The sequence below is a fragment of the Eurypyga helias genome, unplaced genomic scaffold (genome assembly GCF_000690775.1).
Source record: "Eurypyga helias isolate BGI_N326 unplaced genomic scaffold, ASM69077v1 scaffold26945, whole genome shotgun sequence".
Lineage (NCBI taxonomy): Eukaryota > Metazoa > Chordata > Aves > Eurypygiformes > Eurypygidae > Eurypyga > Eurypyga helias.
This window is the reverse complement of record NW_010251241.1, coordinates 1,060-23,677: the sequence shown is the minus strand read 5'-3', so window position 1 is coordinate 23,677 and position 22,618 is coordinate 1,060. Positions and strand designations below refer to the sequence as shown.

At 49.7% G+C, this 22,618-nt stretch overlaps 1 protein-coding gene across 2 annotated transcripts in view; it reads left to right on the top strand.

The window, feature by feature from the left end:
• The window catches only part of PLD1 (phospholipase D1, phosphatidylcholine-specific), a 40,209-nt gene extending 22,945 nt beyond the window's left edge, over positions 1–17,264 (top strand). For both annotated transcript variants that reach the window (XM_010151966.1, XM_010151964.1), the window contains 11 exons: positions 1,116–1,244; positions 1,583–1,701; positions 1,857–1,970; positions 7,657–7,767; positions 8,484–8,572; positions 11,626–11,739; positions 12,705–12,754; positions 13,722–13,856; positions 15,595–15,748; positions 16,371–16,485; positions 17,040–17,264. In XM_010151966.1, the coding sequence (XP_010150268.1) occupies positions 1,116–1,244; positions 1,583–1,701; positions 1,857–1,970; positions 7,657–7,767; positions 8,484–8,572; positions 11,626–11,739; positions 12,705–12,754; positions 13,722–13,856; positions 15,595–15,748; positions 16,371–16,485; positions 17,040–17,264 (1,355 nt within the window). The remainder of the gene's footprint in view (positions 1–1,115; positions 1,245–1,582; positions 1,702–1,856; positions 1,971–7,656; positions 7,768–8,483; positions 8,573–11,625; positions 11,740–12,704; positions 12,755–13,721; positions 13,857–15,594; positions 15,749–16,370; positions 16,486–17,039) is intronic.
• Positions 17,265–22,618: the final 5,354 nt, after the last annotated feature.

The following is a 22,618-nucleotide window of genomic DNA, read 5'->3' as shown; positions in this document are numbered from 1 at the left end:
CTGTTGGATGGGGTTTTTGTGCTAAGGGGTTTCATGGTTACCTGGTGATGTGGTTGGGGTAGGAGGAGGCTTCTGCTCTTGGCATGTTACACTGGCATGTGGCACCGTAGGTGACGGCTGCTCTCAGGGTCAGGAGATAATGCTAGTTAAACCTTCACAATCTAGGCCAACCGTTCTGGTTTTCTTAACAGTGACGAAAGAGGGTTCACTGTACCAACGTGTGTGTTCTAGAAAAGGGATCCTGTTAGGAAATATCCCTGTCTACAGTGTTTTAGGACCTTTTTAATCACCATCAATTTGGAATTCGGGATCCATTTGTACAACTTGTAAAATTGTATCAAAAGATGATATTATTTGGAGAGAGAGAATAAAACAAACAAACCCCACAATACTTAGTGAAGGAACACAAGCTTTTTAATCACGTTATACTAGTTAATATAGACTAGCTTCTGTTAGAGGAGATACTCCATGCTATAGAGGCAAAATCATAAACCCTCTAGCAGAGAAGTTGGAATTAGTTCATTAGGACTGTAAAATACATGAAGTAGATGATGTACGTGATGACCTGTTGGAGTGAGTCCAGAGGAGGCCACGAAGATGCTCAGAGCGCTGGAGCCCCTCTGCTATGGGGACAGGCTGAGAGAGTTGGGCTTGTTCAGCCTGGAGAAGAGAAGGCTCCGGGCAGACCTCATTGCAGTCTTCCAGAACCTGAAGGGAAGCTGGGGGGGACTTTTTACAAGGGCCTGTAGTGATAGGACAAGGGGTAATGGGTTTAAATTGAAATTGGGGAGTTTTAGATGGACATCAGGAAGAAATTCTTCCTGAAGAGGATGGTGAGGCACTGGGATAGGTTGCCCAGAGAAGCTGGAAGTGTTCAAGGCCAGGCTGGATGTGGCTTTGAAATATTAAAAAAATAAATTAAAACAGGAAAAAAAAATACTAATGTGTGTCCTTTGAAAGCAACAGGCAGACTAGGGAGCAAGCAGCTTCAGGCAGCAGGGATGGGCATGTGCCAGCAATGCTTCTCCACAGCAGTGAGTCTCTCCCCAGCAGTATGTGATGGACAGCCATGACTTTGGAGCGTGTGTTTTTGTTGTCTTGTTTGCCCGTGACAGATAAAGGATCCATCCGCAGCTTAAAGACGGGTGTTGGTGAGCTGCTTGGGGAAACCAGGTTCTGGCACGGAAAAGACTATTGCAACTTCGTCTTTAAGGACTGGGTTCAACTTGACAAGCCTTTTGCTGGTAGGTGCCTTTCTACCCTGGAAGTCGTTATTTTCCCCTGAAACGTGATCTGCATTTTCTCAGTCTCAAACCATACTTTTTCCTGCTTCTAAGCCAGAGGTAATGAGGCTCTTTTGGTTTGGCTGCAAGAAAGAAGCAGCAAAATTCCCTTTGAGAGGTTCTAGGGCCAATTATGCTGTTACGGTCCATGGACTTGGGCTGCTAGCAATTGCATGATAAATCTAAATTCATCTGCACAGCCCTTGGTGTCATTTCCCAGAAACCTTAGTTTGAGGGGGACGCTGTGCTTTTCCACATCCGTGGCCTGTGTCTGAGGAGTGTGCTTTCCCATCCCCTAGACTTCATTGACAGATACACCACGCCGAGGATGCCCTGGCACGACATCTCCTCCGTGGTGCACGGCAAAGCTGCGCGCGATGTCGCCCGACACTTCATCCAGCGCTGGAACTTCACCAAGGTGGGGTGCGGGCACCCAGATAAACGCAGACCCTGCCTCATCCGCGTGCCTTCCCTGGGCATGTGTGTTGTGATTTTTCATGTTATCTGCTATGTTGCAATCTCTTCAAAGATTTTTTTTTTTCTTTCTTTCTTTTTTTTTTTTCCCCTGGGCAGATTATGAAGCCCAAATACCGATCCCTGTCCTACCCGTTCCTGTTGCCAAAATCTCAGCAAACTGCTACGGAGTTGAAGTACCAGGTGCCCGAGGCAGTTCATGCCACAGTCCAGGTGGGTGGTGATGGTCTCCTGCTCACCTACTCCTAGGAGAGCTTGTTTTGCATCTTCCCTGCAGGAAGCATCAATGCCTGACAGACCCTCTGCAGCACTTGAAATTGTAAAATTAATAACTCTTCTTCATTTAAACTCACAGCAGAGGTGGTCAGATCCCCCGTTACAATAATGTAATGCAGCTCTTTCAGTAGAGATGCATTAATTTAGAGCTCCACCTTTGAGGTAAGAGGACCAAGCTGCATGCAGCACTCACCTTGTGGGAACACCATGGCTTTGTATAGCTGTGTAATTTTCTGTTTTGTTTGCTGCTGCTCTTCTAATGCCTAACATGGGTTTATGTTTTGGGAAGGCCTGTTGGGTTGAGGTTGCCCACTGAATATTTATCTTGGGTCTTAGAGCAGTCTGCCAAGCCTCCGACGCCCCGCTCAGACGGGTAGTAGTCAGCTAGACCCCAGCACTAAGTGGAGTCTCGGGGCTGTTGCTTTCTGCATTGAACTTCATCTGCGTTTTAAGACGCAGCCGCTCAGCCCTGTGGGTCCTCTGCAGTTCTGTGCGGTCAGTGTGGTGTCATTTGCGCCAATCATCCTCACAGCCATGATTGCCAGGATACCTCTGCTTAAAACCCTCTTAGCTATGTTGAGTGCATATATTGAACACAACTGTTAACCAGCAGAAACATGGACTCGTTGAGGAATACAAAGTCAAAATAGTTGTGCTGAAGCAGCAACACAATTGTGTATCTCTGTGGAAGAAAGATGTATGAAATAAGAGCAATTAGGCCAAAACCAGGAAAAATGCACGTCTCTGCTCTTTGTAAGGAGCAGTCCACCCAGCTGACAGAAACGCCTTGGGAAGCTTAGTGTAACAAGATGCATTTTTCTGGGTTTGCGGGTTGCCAGGGCATTGTCTGCTCCTCCCCGCGTGGTGTGAGGGATGGCCAGCACCGGGAATCTTGTGTCTCAGGCATTTTACATCAGCCTCCAAAGCAATGCCCGTGGCTTGTTGAGAAATAGTCTCGCTTCAGGCATCATCGTGCTTTCCTGTGGCTGTAAATGCCTCCCTGGCTGTGACTGTGACACTGGCTTTTTGGGAAGCTTTGTTCTCATAGAACTGAGGGGGCTCATCTCCCCTGAGCACGCTCTAACCTCAACTTCTAAATCGTGGGGTTTGCTGTAGCAAAACATTAAGTTCTACTGATTACAGAACTGGAAGCAGTTCCCAAAGGAGAAACTAAACTGAGCAGAGTCTAGGTCCAACTTCCCTTCGGTCCGCACTGCATAGCTGCAGGCTCAGGGCGCCAGCCCATGGGAGAGGAGGATGACTGCTCAGTGCTGCCTACGCCAGTGATGAGTTATGGGTGAGCTGTTTGAAAACCAGCCTCGTCACGGCGTTGTTGGGCCATTGCAAATAACTGATAGGTTCCAGGAAACGAGGCGCTGTTGTCAGCAATGCCGTAAACAGCAAAAAGACAGCAGGTTTTTCTTGTAAATTATTCATTTGAAACTAACTTGCTCATTTCTAATTTATGTCAAATGGCAGCTTTCAGAGACCTGTCAGGGTAGCCCAAGCCTTCTTATAGCCAGATAAATAAAACTATATGATACTAGGCTGAAATTTGTTGCTCTGCAATGCACCAGCCTTCCCAGTATGAGGGAAGACCGTGGAGGAAGACCATTGGCAGCACCAAGCACGATGGAAGTGGTGAGGGTGGCTCCTTCGCCCAGGCCTTTTATCCAGAAAAGCTGGAGTAATACTGTTGTTCTTGATACTGCATCCTTGGGCTGGGCCACAGCCAAACCCCTGCTACCCCCATTTCGGTGCTCTGTAGGGACTTCATGGGCAGAAGTTACTGCCCCGAGGTAAAATCCAGCATCCAGTGACCGTCCTTGGAGGTGGGTGATTGAAGAAAGTCTGGCTGATGGTTTTCTTGTTTCTGACCTTGTTTGCAAATCTGTCTTCAATTGTGGGCAGATCAGAGGAAAGGAAAACAAAGGATCTGTGGGGATTGCAACGTGCCTGCAAGCCCGAGCCACTGACCTGTCAGCAACAGATTTTGACCTTGTTGTACCATCTGGTTTTGCTGCCCTTTGTTAGAGAAGCAGGAAAGCACTGACAGAGGCTTTGCCCTGGGCAGGGAGGATGAACGTGGTGTGCATGGGAAGCAACATGCAGGTACAGCCTGGGTCGGAGGAAAGGAGCCTGTCAGCACAACGGGTTGGACATGGGCTCTCATCCTCTTCTGGCTGAACTTCTGGGCTTTGCTCGCAATAGCAATGCGATTGCACATTGATTTTTGCAAGGGTCAAATAGCTATCTGCCAAAGGCAGTGCCAGGTTTTTTTCCACCTCTCTTTTTCCATTCCAGAGTTTGCAGTTATCAGCCAAAGCCAGTGCTGCAAAAGATGTGACGTGGTGAGGCAATATCCAGGTCCTGATGTAAATGCAATGAAAATTTAATGCTCTGGCAGTGGCTAATGCCCTTACCTCTTTGAAGTGTGCGTGAGAGCTTGCATTGTTCAGGATTTATGCCCTGGCCCATAGCAAACATCAGATTTATTACTGTGTGTCGGTTAAGGAAGTTAAGGAGTTGGCAAGCCCAGCACGGCACGCGGCGCTGCTCTCGAGAGACCTGAGGGAGAGGAGAGGGAGGAGAATGGAGACACCAGCTTCGGTTGGGGGTTGGGCAGTGGGTGGCCTTTTCTCCCTAACAAAAACGTTGTGTTTAAACCAGCTCACTTCAAAGGCGAGATGAAGGGTCAGTGATAAGGGAAGGCCCGTGTAGGAAACATCAGGGCGTATTTGTTCTGGTGCTGCAGCCACAGCTTCGTTCCTCGGATGCGTGCTGCGTCCGTGCGATGCTGCCGTGCTGGCCGCAGAGCCACCAACGCCGGTGGCCTTGTCCTGCCACCTGCTCACCTGTCATTGTGGCCACAGGGCTGTGCTGTGATTGGTGCTGGCTGCTGTGGTGGTCCAGGTTCAAAATAACTTTATTTGAAGGAGGTTGAAGCTAGAACACCTTACAGCTGTACTGCTGCCCAGCCGGGCTCTGCTGACACCTCTTCCCTCCACACGTGGGTTCGAGGTTGTACCTGACCTAAGCTTTTTGGGTGATGCTGAGACAGCTTTTCTAGAATGAGCAGTGACCTGTTGCTCTGGGATGGGGATGGCGGGACGATGGCCCTGTAACAGCGGGCAGCCTGGAGAACAGGGGGAGCTGGGGTGCTGGCATATGATGGGGGAAGGGGAAGGCAGGGAAGGGCAGGTGGGTGATGCCCTGGGAAGCTGTTGGGCTGGAAAGGGCTGGTCCTGGGTGGTGGTGGGGTGCTTCAGGTGGCACCCTTGGTTTGGAATAAACTTGTCTCCTGGCAGTGAAGCTGTCTTTCAAAGCGAGGGGCTTCTGTGCCTATCAAGCTCACAATTCCAGTGGTCTAGTGGAAGGTGTCCCTGCCCATGGCAGGGGGTTTGAAACTATGTGGTCGCTTCCAACCCAAACCATTTCAGGATTCGATGAATTCAGGAAAGGGTGTTCATTCCTCGTCCGCAGCAGTTTCAGCTATTGCTGCTGTGAATGAGGGTGTGGAAGTTACTTTGTTGGGTGTGGGACTCAGCAGCTTATCTGAAAGAAAGCAGCAGCTCTTTGGAGCGTGGACAAAGTTTACCAGCAAAAAGGATTAAATATCAGTACTTGGTATATAGGAAGCTACAGTCTACAGCTTTCTGAAGTGCAGTTCCAGCCTGCATGGGCTGGAGGTCCCTGGCCCACAGGAACAGGCTTTGTGGCCCCACCGCAGCGGGACAAAAGGCAGGGAAGGGGCAGCGTGGCTGCTGATGAAGGCGGAGGGGCTGCGAGCTCCTGCCCGGGCTGGCTGTGTGGGTGGAAAAGCTGGTTTTCTGTCCTTAGTAATGCGACTGGTAGAATTTTGTTCAGGAGTGCTCTGCGCCACGGTGCTCCCTGGGGTTTCAGCAGTGCCCAGCCTGGGCTTTGCAAACCAAGTGAGTGATTAAAACCCCGCAGGCATGAGCAGCATTGCCTTGCCGAGTCTGTGCAAGCAAAGGGTGGCTGTTTGGGGGGGGCAGAGGCTGTGATGGCCCTTGATACAGGCTGGTTCTCTTGCTCAAGCATCTGTCACCCCAACATTCAGTTCAGGAGGCTGCGGAGTGCTCCCTCCTGTTGCCCAAGCGAGCGGCCAAATAGGAAAGATGCAGGATCTGTTTTTTTGGTGACCTGTGGGATAAAGTTCCTTTTGTCCAGGTGAAGGAACTGGCTCAGGAGTTGTGTGCTACGTCACAACAATGCCCTCAGTGCCACCTCCAGAGATGCTCTGCAGAGCGGAGGATTGGTTTGGTTCAGGCATGCGGCACCTGAACCAAAGGGCCAGATCCTTATCTACTGGTATTCTACTGGTCGTTAACTAGCCCTCAGAGGGCCTCAGCCATGCTGTAGCCTGCTTTGATGGTGGTTGGTGATCACAGTGTGACAGCAGAGCTGAGGGTATTAGGGATGCTGTGGGGAAAGGGAGAGTAATGTGGAGCAAAGCAGAAGCTAGACATGGCGAATTAAAAGAAATCCAGTGGAGGATTTCTGGGAAAAAATGTTGTTGAGCCCTACAAGAGATCAGGATTTTGCATGTACTGATGAACACATTTCACAGATCCTCAGCGTTTGCATCTTGTCCTGTGTGTGACTGGCCCCAGTGCTGGTATGATGACTGTATTGAGAGTTTCTAAGGCTATTGTTTCAATGGTTTTGTCTTCACAATGTTTAAAGGCAGAGGCTAATCACAAGTAATTATTTCCCCTGAGCACGTCTTCTGCCAAGACTTAATTAAAAACTACATTTCCGTCTAGGAGAATGTCACTCGGGGCATAGCGCGGTTGCTTCTTGCCTCAAAGCGCGGGAGTGGGAGATGCTGCGGCATCTCGGGGACGGGAAGCTGCCTGCCGCAGGGATGGCTCAGCCTGGCCAAGAGCACGAACAAAGGTTGTTTCTTATAGTGGTTTGGCTCTCTCGTACAAATGCTGCAAGAGGCAGAGGGAGAACGTGCCCCAGGGATCTCGCAGTGTCTACTTTAAAAGTGGATTTCCAGAAAAAATTATTAAGTGTAGGCAAGTGAACTGCTATGAATTTTAAAAGTCATATCATCACAAATCAGATGGCTTGTGCAAGAATTTGGCAGAAGAAATAAATGACCTCGAGTGCTCAGGGCAGAAGCATGGCCGGTGTTATCAGACTGACTCTGTAATTGCGTAGGGCCTGTTTGTGGGGAAAACACATTGCCCCGGCTGGAGACCAGCTTTACGGGGCGCTGGGGAGGAGATCTCTGGTTTGGGTGTGCACGCCTGAAGCTGGGAAATACAGGTGGTGTTTTGAAAGCAGTGCACCTTAAGCAAGAGTGGGACTTCTGTGCTGCTTCTGTCGCATCTAGAGCTGCTCGGACAGGAGAGAGCAGTAACACAACAATGTTAGGGCACGTAGGTTTTTAATCAAAGTATTATTAAGCATTAATACTATTCTTGCATGTCCTTTCTCCTTATTACAAATGCAGTGTAAATGGTAAATTTTGCACATATTGCCTTAGTGAAATCCTGACAGGCAAACGGTGCCAGGGTAGAGCAAAAGAATTCAGCTGCAATGCTGTGCTGTCCTGGGTGGGAGCTGAAGGTGTTCATGGCTTGTTTTCCAGGTGATCCGTTCTGCTGCTGACTGGTCAGCCGGCATTAAATACCACGAGGAGTCCATCCACAACGCCTACATCAGCGTGATAGAGAACAGCAAGCACTACATATATATCGAAGTGAGTGGCAAGGAGGGAAGGCAGAAGGGTCCTGACGCTCTGGGCATGGTTCGCAGCCATCAGGAGGGTAGTTCTTGAGGTTTGGTCCTCATTTTTTATGAATTTAGATACATATTGTAGCATTGGGAGGCACCCAAAAGGATCATCATATGGATATTAATACAGAATCTGCTCTGAAATTTTGAGGCTGTTTCTGTTGACTTCAGGCTGGCAGCTTTCTGACGACAGAAGTAGACCTTCTCCTTTAGAAGCCCCTTTGCAAAATTGCCAGAAACTTTCAGGACCTGTGCTATAGTTTTCCCATCCCCTTCATGGCTTTGCGGTGTCCCCTGTGCATGCCCAAACCTCCTGCTCACCGGGCTGGTCTCGAATCCGTACAGCCTGGAGCTGCAGGAATCTCCGGTGTCAGAGTGACTCAGTGCTGCCTGAATGGAGATATGGAGATGCTTAGTCTCCTCTCTTTTCTTTTTTTTTGTTTTTTGGCCTCCTGTTAAGAAGTTCTTTATGTGAACTTTCTAAGGAGTGTGATTAATAAGGACTAATTCTTTAAGCGAGCACAGACACACACATCATTTAATAATAAGAAGAAAACATTGACTCAAATGGCACACAACCCAGCTACCTTTAGTTGATCTTGGTCTGAAAGAAAGCATGCAAATATTTCTTTGCTTGTTGCCAGCAGTGTCTGACAGTAGCTTTGCTTGCTTTTCCTGCAGAACCAGTTTTTTATTAGCTGTGCTGATGACAAAGTTGTCTGGAACAAGATCGGCGATGCAATTGCTCAGAGGATTCTTAAAGCTCACAGGTAACCTGTTTTTAACAAGGCAATGAAAGTCTTCCAGGTGCATTTATATGGTGTGGTGTAAAATAATATCTTAATGGATGCAGCTGTACAATGGCTTTCCCAGTGCAGAACCGATGCGGTCACACATCCACTTACGTTTGCAGCAGCGAGACTCCACAGTGGTTTCTTTGCAGCCAGAAAGTGATTTTCTGGACTTACCCTGTGTTTTTAACTATGGGACTTGTTTAAAAGCCGGTCCTTTCTGCTCTGGTTCAGTGACACCTTTGCTCCAGAGCCAACTGGTCTTGAACTGTGTGACAGGGCAAGTTAAAGAGCAGGTTGAACTAAGATTTGTGGTTTATTTAAATTATCTGTAGAGAGGATTGGCTTCAAACAGGGGAAGCAAGCACATTTTGAGGATTGGACTGCAGGGTTCAGCTACTGTTCAAACAACTTTTTCTGGTAAGTGCTGGAGGGTATTTGCAACCCCCAGCCGTTGCAAGGGGACTGTCGTTTGTTCCTGGATGGATCAAATCCAGCTGTGTTTTAGGCACTCCTTTTAATTCAGCTGACCCAACTCCGTGTTAACATTAATGTCACAGGTAGGGGCTTGGCTTGGCTTTGCTTTGATCCTGGACAGCCTTGTTTAAGGTTGCTCCCGCGCAGTCTCTAAGATACATACAGTGCACAGCTGTATCCTGGTCTGGCTGGGCTGATACACAGAAAACTTCCTAAACTTCTTCCTTTCACCTCTCATCTGCTTTCTCGCTGTGCTTGGAGACGTTTCTTGCAGTGATTATTTTGTCCTTATTGTAGTTGTCCAGAGCTCTGCAGGGGTTGCTTTCCCAGCGATGCCCTCACCAGAGCCACAGAAATTCCTGTCTTTGGCACTTGAGCTTGGAAATTCCCACTTACGTAAAGGCAGCCAAGCCGAGATGCACAGACAGAAGGGTACGGGGCCGGATCTGCAGGGCCGCAGCAGCTGCTGTGAGGCAGGCTTTGTGCAGAGGCGCTTGGAAAGGAGGAGTATTATTCCTGCAGAGACAGCATGGGTGTTATCTGCTGTGCCATTAGCAACAGGGCAGGGGAACAGGGTGGAGTTGCTGGTAATCTGTGAGCTGCAGTGCATAGCCCACAACTGAAATTAGCTGGGGATGAAAAGATGGGGTGGGTTTTCTCAGCGGGGTGAATGAGGAGTGGTGCCAGAGCTGCTGGGAATGGCCTTGCTGGTGTTTGCATTGCAACCTGGGGGCTCGCAGGCAGCCGGACATGGCGTATCTGTGCAGTGTTCCCCCTGGAAAGCTGCTCTGGATTGCCTTCCCTGCCTTTCGGAACAGACTGCCATGGGCCCTTTGCATCGGTTGTCTGCTTTTAGCAATGCTGCTGAGGTAGCAGCAAATTCTCCAGGTAATCTGTTAGGATTTTCCCCTTGCATAAAGTTTAAGTAATGGGTGTCATTCTGTCCAGACACAAAAAAGGCAGTCGCACCAATTCTTCAGTGTCCCATCTTCAGATGTGATGCTCGCTTCTGTATCACTCCAATTTTATACCAATATTGTGCCAGCTTAATGCCGCTGATTCCTACCTGAATACTAGACTCCAACTGTGCACACTCCAGAGTGCTTGGCATTGCCCAAGACCAAACGTAAATGCAGATCTAAATGGTTCATATCAAATGCTCATGTTCCAAACTGCCCTGGGAAACCAGCAGAGGTGACACACAGATGTTTAATTGTAAATTAAGTTCTTTAGTTAAGTTTGTACACTTCTCACTCTTCTAGACTAAATATTTTCTACTGATGTAACTCAGGATGTTCTTTCTTGGTTTCCTTTTTTTTTTCAAGTGTGGGTCTTTAACTACTTTAATAAACACTGGCTTAGGCAAACAAGCTGCTTTTTGGGGAATGTTGGTAGATGTTCATGACACAAGCATGTTCATTTCAAAGTCTCTTGTGTATGGGCGAGACCTCATTAACTGTTTCTGAGCTCTGCTGTCAGCCTAAAGCTAGTTCCCAGTGCGTAACACAGCTGTAAGGAAGCGCTGGGTGGAATGGAAGAAACACGGGTCCTCGCTGTCTCCCTCCCAGCTCAGAGGAGACCCCAGTTCTTCATGATTCCTGTGCCCTGAATCCCACAGACACAGCTTGCCCGGGGAAGGAATACTTTAACAAAAACTGCCGGCTGGCTCATCTTCAGACTGTTCCTGAAGTGGTTTTGTCCTGATTAAACTGTGTTTGCCATCTAGTGGCAGCACCCTTCAGTGGAGCATCCTCCTACTCCTCCTGCTCCTCGGTGCAGGGCAGGTGACTGCCAACACCCACGGGTGCCCGGAAGGCGCTGGCAGAGCTGATGTTCTGGCATCTGTTGGCAACAGAAAACCCGAAGGTGGGCTTTGAGGGAAGCCCCAGGCAGTGCTGCCATCGTGTCTTTGGTAACACTGGATCAGATCACGGTCAGGGCACAGTTTGGTCTGTGCGTGTGCAGTGGAACTGAGTTTTTGGAGGCTGTGATGTATTGATCAAATACGTGAATTCCCAAATGATCAGTATTTTGCTTGTCCCCAGAGCTTTTTACACCTTTTGTGATGCTTCTGACTCCCAAAAACCAGGATTTATGGGAACGTCAGGTTAGATTTTGGTTCTCTGCCTGTGATAGCTCTGTAGTCTTTTCTGCCAGACAGTCATACACACCCCTCTGCACCAGTATCCCTGTGACTGGGCTGTAGGGGTGCTCAAACGAACTTCTGTAGTGGCAGGTGCAGTCTGCAGAATTATTAGCCTGCCCTTGAACTTCAGTGAAAATGTATTTCTTTTCCTTTAGCTTCTTCTGTCATCCACTGAGAATAAATTACTCCACCTCCCCCTGAAGGTCTGAGCACACACTGAATTACTGACGGCAGGGGATGACGACCTGGAACTGGAAATACGCTTCACGCTTTGCTCCCTTAAAATTTGTGTAGTAGCCTTGGATGGAAACTGAGACAGTCAGCACAAGGAAAGCGAAACCGAGGGGACGTCACCTGGTACAAAGCAGTACAATTTGCAGGCTAATCCTCCCCCAAACTATCATTTCAGGGAAAACAAGCGTTTCCGAGTATACGTGGTGATCCCGCTGCTGCCTGGCTTTGAAGGAGACATTTCGACTGGCGGGGGGAACGCGCTGCAGGCCATCATGCACTTCAACTACAGGTACCGTGGGCAGGGCTGCCGGAGACCTCCCTGGGCATCTCCACCGGCTGCGGACGGTGCCCACAGCTCCAGCTGCTGTCAGTGTGGTGTTGTCCACACAAACACACGGTGTTGGGAAAAGGGGAAGAAAGCCGTGTGGCTTTCACATAGTACTTCAGCTCGTTTGCTTGCTGGCCTCGGGATTTGCATTAGGAGGTGAGGCAGTGCTGGCCGAGTGGGGAAATGCATCATGCTTTGCCCACCGCTCCCTGCAGGCAAACACACCTGGAAGCCCTGCATTGGGAACTGGCAGGATGGCCCAGGGGAAGATGGTTTTACCAAAAAGCTGCTGTGTTAATGGTATGGCCAGGGCACAGTCAGGCTGTGGAGATGACTGCTAACTCCAGAGTGAAATCTTCTCTGTCTGCCAGTGTCCTGCTGCACTTCCAGAAGGATGTGTGGGGCAGGAGACACAAGCAGAAGGAAAGCAGCATGTCTCCCAAACCCGGTCCTTCTGCCTAAGCTTCCTTTCCCAAGGGCAACCATAGGTCTTTACAAATTGCCCCAGGGTTTGGGTTTTTTCAAATGAGATGCTGGCTGTGGCTTTTCCAGCCCAGCCAGAATCACGCAAACTCCCTGACCTGGTGTTCTGCACGTGCTGACTTGCCTTCCTGATGTCACTTTGCATCCAGACCTGCGGCACAAACGGTAGCAGCCCTTCTCGTAGCACACTTACTGCAGTGTGCTCTGGAGGGCAGAAATACTCCCCAGCTCCTACAGATTGCTACGAGCTCCTTTAGGAAACGAGCAGTCCTTGCTGTGTCAACAGTCGCCCAAGGAACGTGTGTGTTCTGGAAGCACCGTGTTTGCCCTGCTTGCACAGGGTATCTGAGGGGCATCTGTGTTTGCGATTTATCTCACCCGGTTTGGCATATGCCGCTGCCTCAAGTCGCGGTGGTGCTGACGGCTGGCTACCTTCTTTCCAGGACCATGTGCCGAGGAGAAAACTCGATCCTGGGCCAGCTGAAGGCAGAGGGTAAGACCTTGATTCCTCTGCTCTGTGGTGTTCAGTCTTGGAGTGCTGCTCTTTGATGGCTACATCTGTAACACATCAGAAGAAGCTAAGAATGCGATTTAACGTGGGCTTGCTGTGGCTGAGGGGTTTGGGCGTGGACTGGGGCATCTGACAGCATCCCATGGCAAGGTCTGTTGGGTCACGCGAGCCTTGGCCGGCTGTCAGGCTTTGCGCTTGGATGCTGCCCCGATCCTGAGGAGGGGAGGAGCACGGCTCGGTTGCAGCTGCTCAGGATCGTGTTATTTGGAAAAATGTCCTGAGCGGGGTCACACTTCTGGGAGCGACAAGCCCTCTGCCTCCCCCGCAAATCCCACCCTGGGTTTGTTTCTGGCAGTGGTTGAGCACGGAGAAGAAAAACCTGCCTAAGCAGGACGCTGTTTGAGTCGCTTCCTCACCAGGAGGATGCCTGCTGGAATTTGCTCTGCTGGGAATCGGACCAGCATGAAAACCCACGTATCGCAATACTAGGGGCACACATAACGCCTCGTTCGTTCCAGGCCTTTGTGTGAAGCTGAGCTGCAGACAAGTACATTAGGACATGTTTTCTGTACTGTGTCTGGACAAAGCACCTGCTTACAGCACCCTTTCTGCAGGATCTGCAGAAAACCAGTCCCATACTCCAGTTATTTTAAGATGTTCAGATCAGCGGTGAGCACTTACGTGCTGCACAAGGGAAATTTGGGTCATTCTTCACCAAAGTGGAAGTATCCGAGCAGGCAGCAGATCAGAGCAGCACAGAGAGCCCACAGACAGCTTGTAAAGTCTATATGGAAAGAAACTTATTTCCATCATCTGTTTGTTTTTTGTTTTTTTTTTTTTTTTTTAAGTCAAAAGTGAATTGTTATTCGTATGGGCCAGTTGATAAAAAGGGTCTTTTCTCTCTTCCATCTCCTTCATCCCATCATATTTGTTCTCTTTTAATTTTCAGTTGGAGATAAGTGGATAAACTACATATCATTCTGCGGGCTTCGAACATATGCAGAGTTGGAAGGAAGACTAGTCACGGAGCTCATCTATGTCCACAGCAAACTGCTTATTGCTGATGACAACACAGTTATAATCGGTGAGCAGAGGGCGAGGGGTTTGGGCCACTCGATTATACCTGGATTAGTCCCGTTGCTTCTCTGCCCTGTACTCAGTGCAGGCTGCAGGGCTTTTCTATCCGTTGGTTTTTTTTCCCTCAGGAAATATTTTGCTGTTTAAAAAAAACAAACACCAAACTCACAAATTCATCAGGAGAGTAGGTAGGAGGCAAGAAAGGATTTGGAGGGCTGTCATTTACTTTGTTTTTCTAAAATAGTTTTAAATCTCTGTGTAACAGCGAAGAGAATCCCAGCGCAGGGAATAGTGTCCATCTGTCTTGTATCAAACTCTGCTCTAGCAGGAAGACTTGTGAGACTTGTCATCTGTTCCTTAAAGAACAGAATGTGCTGTAAAATTTGGAAGGTTTGGACAACATGTGTCATTTATCAGCTCTGTTTCCTAATAATGGGGAAGTATGTTATACCGAGTAATAGATAGCATTTCATCCGTTTCTCTTACCATATTTATTAGGAGATCGCGAAGCAAAGACAAGAGCCTTCAGGCTCAGAGCTCTACATCGCAGCGGAAAAGCAGCATTTTAGCCTGTTTCTTTAAATAAAACCTTTTCAATCTGTTATATCAGCAACGAAAACTTTGCCAAAGAATAACTTAATACCAGATTTTGCAAGACTCAAAATACTCCCCTCCTTCAAATCAGCAGTTCAGGCCGCAGCCTCAGATGACCTGTGGTTAGGTTTGCTCCTCTGTTCCCCTCTCAGGGGTCAGATCCCATCTCCAGTGCGCAGAGCAGCCCCGGGTGGTTTTAATATTACAGCAGGAGCAGGGTTGTTGCAACTGGGCTGGGCTGGGGACAGCTCTTAATTTTTTTTCTGTACTTATGAGCCTGAGGATGGATCTTTATGCGGTGTGTGCATCCATGCTGGCTGGTGAGCTGATGGGGAGCCAGCGTCATCCCTTTTCCACCCACAGAAGAGACAGTGCACTCGAATAAAACCCCAGGGTGCGAGCAGGGAGCTGTGCCTGGGACACCCGTGGGTCCCACCATTGGGGAATGTGTCCCCACAGCACCCCTCTCTTTTCTGGGGTTCAGGTTTTATGCAGCGTGGGACAGTGCTGCAGCAGGCACAGGGCAAGGAGCAGAGATGAAATGTGTCCCGTGGTGGGATGGTCACCCAGGGACGCCCCCACCCCGGGGGTCTGCTGCTGCCTTGCTGTGTTAGCAGGACAGTGCCTGAGCTCTTGTGTCTGCGGACACAGAAGTGTCCTGGCAGGACAGGAGGGTCTGGGAGTTGGTTACCCACAGCGAGGAGATGACATCCTGCTTCCTAGAACCCCTCCTGAAAAATCCCGACCTTCTAAATGCAACTGAGAAACTCCCCCTCGTTACACCGCTGAAGAGCGGATTTCCCCAGGGAGCCCATCCTGCACCACATAACTTGGTATCCAAACCAAATGCAGGTAAGACCTTTGAAAGCTGTGGCATCCCTCAGAAAAAGCATCTGGGAAATTAGAGAGTAAACTTTTGGAAGTGTTGGCCTGGGCTTGACTATAATTTAACCTTCCTCCAAGCCTCGAGCTTTTGGATCCTGCAAAAATCAGGTTTGGGGTTTTTTTCCCCTCCCCATAATCCTGGCTCTCAGGGTCTCTGTTTCCATAAGGAACCCCTCTGGTCAGGGTTTTACGCATGGAGACGAGGGATGCGGAGACCCTGAGGGTCTGGTGATGCATTGCCGGTGCCTTGTTTTCCTCCCCTCCAGGCTCCGCCAACATCAACGACCGCAGCATGCTGGGGAAGCGGGACAGCGAGATGGCCATCATCGTGCAGGACACCGAGACCATCCCCTCCGTGATGGACGGCGAGGACTACAGCGCCGGGAAGTTTGCCCAGTCCCTGCGGCTGCGGTGCTTCAGGTGGGATGCGTGGGGTGGGCAGCGAGCGGGGGCGCAGGCAGGGCTCGCTCAGGCTCAGGCCTGCCCACAGCCTTTCAGGCCGCCGGGGCTGCTGCTGCCTGCTCAGGGTTAGCATCCCCTGGCCAGCATTTAGCCTGGAGTTCTGCTCCTGTTTTGTTGGCCTTTCCCATTCTGCTCCTGTCCTCAGCTCAGCACCTTCACTTACAAATCCTTTTGCTCCAGGATTTTGCTAGGAGAGCTCGTTAATAAGACACTGATACTTTGCTTCCAGATCCTGCTTTCACACTCTCAATTTTGGGTGGCGGTGTCTCTTTCTAATAGAAGTTTCCTCACTTGGAGCAGCCATCTGGCCTGCAACACGGACATTTTTCTCTAAGACCTTTATCTTTTTCCTTTTTTTTCCCCCCACCCTATTTCCCATCTGGACAGTTATTGCACAGAGAAGGAAAAAATCAAGCAGCATTGCAGCTGACAGACTACTGCAGGGGGTGGAAGCGGGAGGGCGCTGGCGGAACGCAGGATTTGGCAAGTCTTGAGGAATCTTTTCTTCTCCTGGTGTTGCTCACCAGGGGAGCGCCCGGTGCTTCAGCCTCCATCAGCGTCAATCCCTTTGCCTTCTCAGGGTTGTCCTTGGCGGCTCCGACCTCAGTCCAGAACACCAGGATCCCGTCTGTGACAAATTCTTCAAGGAGGTGTGGATTTCTACAGCAGCTCGCAATGCCACCATCTTTGACAAGGTGAGGAACACGGTGCCTCTCCGCTCCCTCCGTCCCACATGGCAGCAGCAGATGCCAACAGGAGAAGCAGCCTGGGGAGGACGGAGGCAACAGCTCCAGCTCCTGGGGTTGGGCCTTCAGAGATGCTCTGAAGGAATGAGTAGCGTTGGATGCAGGAGCTGTGAAAAAGCAGCTGGAGTTTGTGCATCGTCAGCGTGTGACGCAGCCCAGGAAGGCAGCAGTTCTGATTTCCCCTTATACTCCATGAGCTGTCGCCCAGAGAACGCTGTGGTGTACTCACGGCTTCTGGCTGGCCACGGTGTAACTGGAGTAGAAGCAAATTTTACTTCTGGTTTCTAATGAGCTTTTGGAGTGATCAGAAAAAAACCCTGGAGCTTCCCCTCTGCCAGCCCTATCACAGATACGCACATCCCACTTCGCTCCCCATTCTCCAGGCTGTTCATTAAGTCACTACCATCCAGGGAATTTGTGTGAGGTGGTTTGGTCTTTCTCAGGAACCCCGCTTTGCAGTATTTCCCCCGCACTGACGTGCCACTTCTTTCTGTTCTGATCAGGTTTTCCGATGCCTTCCCAGTGACCAGGTGAATAATTTAACCCAACTGCGTGATTTCATCAACAAGCCCAAACTGGCGAATGATGATCCCGCGAAAGCAGCGGAAGAATTAAAGAAGATACGTGGGTTTTTAGTACAATTCCCCTTTCGTTTTCTGGAGGAAGAGTACTTGCTTCCCTCCGTCGGAACAAAGGAGTCCATGGTACCCATGGAGGTTTGGACTTAAGAAGATGCAGACTGCTTTGCGTTTTTAAGTCTGGTTCTTTACTGACAAGTTGGTGAACGATACGGGATCTTGGAAAGCTTTTTATTGCTAAGGGAGGCGAAAAAGATCTCCACCAAGCTAACGTGCCTTTCTTACGGATTTTGGTAGAGGAACTTGATGCAAATCGACACTAGCAAAGGAGAGGAGCAGAAAGACTTGAAAATTATGGCAGATGAGAAGTTTATCCTCTGAGGAGTTACTTCTAACGACATGTTTTGAACAGCTAAAGGATGCAGGCCACTTCCTAGGTCAGGGAACAAATCCCAGTCAATGTTTTTACCGCTGCCAGCTCTATATCGTGGTTGCATACGTACTGTGATCGTGCTGTGGCTGCGCAGGAGTCGTGGGCTGCGTGTGCTTCTAAGGATTTTGGGTACCCGCGCCTGGGCTCGCTGGAGTCTCCGCATCTCACCCCTTTGTACGCTGGGCACGTCATCAGCTCCGGTGCTGTCGGGGAGGGCTGCTTGGTGCTGCCTTGGGCTGTCCTACAGCTTGCCAAGGGGAGGTGTTTCACTTCTTAGCTGATAGCAGACTAACAATCTTGTACCAGAATCAGCATTTCGGTCTCTTTTTCCCTCTAGGGAAAACAAAACCCTGTTTCTCCCCCAGCTAGAACAATCAGCGGCCCTCAGGCAGCGTGGTGTTGCCTAGGCCTTGGCAAAGGGCAGCCTCGATGGAGCCGGAGGTGCTGGAAATCACTGGAGTTCGCTGGCCTTTACAGAAACATAGCACGTTAGTTTGTTCACACTGTGCCTGAAGGCTTTCTCCAGGAGAGGACCCAGGTTTACACTCAAGCCTTAGGTCTCCAGAGCTGAAGGAAAGCAAGGCATTGCGTGTGACGGGACAGAAACTCAAAAGCCAGTGTGGGCCAACGAAGCCCTGCACCCCGGGTCGTCCATTCACGCGTTTCACTTGCAGCACATAGGTAGACCCTTCTGTCCATCTCTTTCCCCCCTGTTCAAAAGAAAGGACAAGCCATTAAGGTGGGGCTGATGTGACGCTCAAACCAAGCTGCTGTGTCGCTTTGGAGATGGGGTGAGGGCCAGGGGGAAGGGGAGGAGTTAGCAAAGCCTCGTCTCTGGTCTAATTTGTTATTAGGCCAGGCACAATCTTGAGCCCAGTCGTGCAGGACACGTCTTCCCAAGCACAGGTAAAACTCGGCGTGCCCAGTCCTGTTTTCCATTTCTGTAAGGCGGTTTCCAAAGCTGTTTTGCATCTCGCTGTGCAGCGAAGCAGCATTTCGATTCGTCTTTCCCTGCGCAAGACACTATCGCTCCCAAGGACCTCCCGTGGTGGGTGCCGTCCTGGGTCTTTACACCCTCCTCCATCGTGCAGTGAGCTGCATCTCCCGATTTCATGTCCCGCTCCAGCTGCAGTCCCGGGACAGGCAAAGCTGTGTCAAACACTAAGCAGAACGTTGGAAACACCTGAGGAGAGTCGGATCTGGGGGAGTGCGAGGCTGAGCTCCCCCGCTGCTGGTGCGTCAGGGGGATCCCTTCACTGACTGGGTTTAACTCCGTGCCCAGCTCTCCTTAGTCAAAAGACCAGGTGAGCTGGTATTTAGTTTAGTTTACAAGCAAGTTTCCTTTTTTCCTTTTTTTTTTTGGCTTTTCCAGTGGTCTCACCTGGTTTTGGCTAGAAAAGAATCACACCGGTTGCCTAGCTAGCTCCAAAACATGGCCCCACGTTTCAGCCGATTGCCTTCTGTGTCTCAGACCTGAAAACGGGCAGGGGGTAATTCCGTACCTGCTGCATCACCGAGTAACAGCCCGCCGTGCCCCCGGGGCAGCCCCCACCTCAGCCCCTTCCCACTGCTGGGCGCTCCTGGTTGGTAGGTGCAATTACTCCTTCCCAGCCGGTGCATCTGCGGTCTCGTTAGCCCCTTGGGAAGTGCACATGCAGCATTTTATGTGATAATCTCTGGTCCAGGGGGTCGATGCTTTTAGCTGGCATGCTGTAAGAAGATAAGTATGTTCCCTTGAGGTTGGTTTTGGTTTTTTTTCCTTAAAAAATTGACTTGGGCTCATCCCCTGCAGAGCTGGAGCAATATGTGCCCTGACCATTTGCAATCAATGAAGATGAAAGGCATCTTGTTACTTCACGTCAGTGCTGGCTCAGAGCTTTTTCTCTCTCAGTATGTTTTTAGCTGGTTTAGTTTGAACAAAGCTGCTAACTTTAAATGATGACAGCCTGTCAGAGAATCGCTGTATGTCACACACCTCCCTGTTCGTAGTTGAAAAAGAAGCATTCAGCCCCGCTGCCCCTACGCGTGCACCTTGGAGAAGCGCAAGACTCCTGTCATCTGTTAAGTGCTCTTATTGTCCCCATCCTCACATTAGCAAAGAATCCTGCAAACATTAAATTGTCCTTATATTGTCTTTTAAGGTGGTAGGTAGGTAACTGCAGTAAGTCCCTCTCTGCCCGTCTGCTTTGGGGAAGAAACACCCAAGTTCTGTAACACTCAGCCCACCGTGTGATGGCTGCTGGTCCCTAATGACACAGCAGAGCCACGGAGGAAAGATTTTACTGCCTGATTCTGTGTGAAAAGATGCTACTTAAGAGGTCTTTCATTATTAAAATAGCAGTCAGACCTCATGTTGGCTCCCTGTTCTTTCATTATTAAAATAGCAGTCAGGCCTCGTGTTGGCTTCCTCTCTGGGAGGTTTCCCTCGGTGAGAGCGGAGGAACCACACTGAACATGCCTTCCCTGTGTTGGGGGTGCTTAATTCCTAATATCAGGAATTCGGCATTCAGATGCAAGCAAGGTGTGCGTGGCAGCCTCAGCCCAGTGCAGGGAGAGTGGGGCTCGGGGGCCACCGAACCCCGCCATCGGCATGGCACTGCTCGCCCTGAGGAGATGACGGGGCTGGGGCTGCTTCCGGTGAAGGCGCGACTCTGGTTGGTACCCGCGGGCTGTGCTGCTCGGAGCTGGCTCCTTGGGGTTTATTTCTTATATTAAGAAGCCTGTGACGTTGGACACCTTGAGGGAGTTAATTTCTGCACCTAAACAATCACTACTTAGTCCATCATACCAGCGTGAATTTACTTTTAATACCTTCAAACTGGAAGGGATCGCTCGCAGTACTGTAACAAGCGATGTGGGTTCAGGCACTGGGAAACCTGGAAACAGGAACTGTTTCTTGGAGCATTTAATGCTAGAACTATAGGAACTGAGAGAACTCCCAGGCTCAGACTTTATTTCGTAGTTTAACTTGAGTAGAACACTTCTTTTTTTCCTTTAATTTATTCCTTAACACGTGCCACTTTGGGAACTTACACTCCTTACCGTATCTCTTCAGTAGTCTGGTATTTTAAAATGTGTTTTGTTGTGTAGGTGTTGGGCTGGATAAATGTTTTGCTGTAAGGTTAATGCATGGTTTAAAAAAATGAGAGATAACATGCCATCGTATGTAAGAACTTTACTAAAAACTAATCTGCAGGAGAACTACTCCAGTGCTCCATGGCAGATGCCAAGTGCTCGGCTCAGTTCCTGGTCTCCTGGTGTCAGTTTGGCGCCTGACTCAATGCGACCTTTGCTGGATTAAACCCCAGACACTCCATTTGCCTTTCTTTTGATCACAACGTGATTTCCCACTCCTGGTGCTGTCCCTGGGGGAGATCCCGCCGTGGGTTTTGCCTAGCTGGGACCCTGGCAGTAGAGAGTATCATCATTCCTTCCAAGGAAACATCCATGTACAATCAGGCTCAGATGTGGTTTGCTGTTGTGATTCCAGTGTAACAAGTCTTTGGTGTCACCAGGACAGCTGGGGGGTTGTAATCTCTGCCCAGAGACTGCAGTTGGGGGGACATTTAAATAAGAGTCTGAATGGTCCGTTGGGTTAATGCCATTTCCTTCTCCTGCCGAACATAAAGACCCAAATCCACGCTGGATCAGCTGCGGAGCTCCTGAGCCGGTTTTCCGGCAGGAAGGACTTGGGCCGTAGGATGTCGTAGTGGCCAAGGGGAGCAGCGCGAGTGGTCTGCGGACCAGGTATGTGGCTGGAGGTTGGCATCTCTTGGGATGTGAACGCGCTCCCACGTTTTGTGCCACTCGTTGCAAACAAGCGATCCCTTTTGCACGGCCGAGGTCCTGCCGAAACCAGGGGCTTTGCAGAACCGAGGTTTAAACCAGGAGTGTAACGCCGTGGCAGTGAGCCAGGTTAAGCCTGCAAATTAAGGTAGATCAGAGTAGAGCAGACCCACAAACTGTGCATCGACCACTGAATGCAACGATCCTCTTGCGGTTTCTCTTCCTTTTTTAATTCCCTGCCTGCTTCCTTGTTGTGTTTTCCAGTATTTGTGATTATTCTATTTTTAACCTCCCAGTGCATTGCCATAAAATCTCCTCCGTGTAAATAATTCCAACTTAACCTCTTTCCTGACACTTGGGAAATGAGAAAATGTGTTGAAAGTCACGCTTCTGGGAATGCTGAGGTGGGTTTTTTTTCTAAATCGTGTCTCTAGCTAAACTAATCAGCGAAAGGAGAGCTTCCACTTCGGATGTGGGTGCAGGTCTCCGTGCGTCGCGCCCTTCCAACGGTGCAGTTGTGAACGCTGGATATCCCTTCTGTGAAGGCTGCTGGAATTGAGTTTTGGATCCTTGTTTCCGCTAACGATTGCTTTCCTTCCCACTCCGTTTGTATCTGGTAAATGAATGTGTATTAACGGACTGAAAATACACCTGCTGATCATGTTGAAACATTCGGCTTCGGTCTCATTTCTGCTGGTTTCGGGGACTGCGGTCACATCCCGCTTCTGGGCTGAGATCTGCCCTTGCCTTGCGTTGGCCCCGGCAGCCGAGACGTGATGGGGAGAGGCCCAGGGTTGCAGTAAAAGCAGCTGGACTTGGGTCATTTGGGTTTTCCTGGGAGAGAGAAATTGGTGAAGTGAAACAGCATAGAAAGAGAAAATGTGACTTACTTAAATAAATTTTAAACCCCTCTTTTAAAGGAGTTCTAATAATCCCAAAGCATTATGCAAGGCAAGGACAGAAATGGTCTGTCTCCAAAACAGACTTAAATTGCCACTGTCCCTATTTAGCTTTCAGTAAAGGAAATTCAGCGTAGAGAGAGGAAAAAGCAAATTACTGTTGTCCTCTGGGGGGAAGGAGACGAACAAAGCATCAGGGGCATTTCCGAGCTGTCTTGCAAACTCAAAACATACTAACTTCTCATGTTCCTCAGGTTTCATCTCCTTCCCCAAATGCCAAAGGGCTCTCTGCAGCTTCAAAACTTCCAAATCCAATCTGTGCGCTTGATAAACAGAACAGACTGGGATAACGGAGCCGGAGCTTCAGGGTGAGGGTGTGTTGGGAA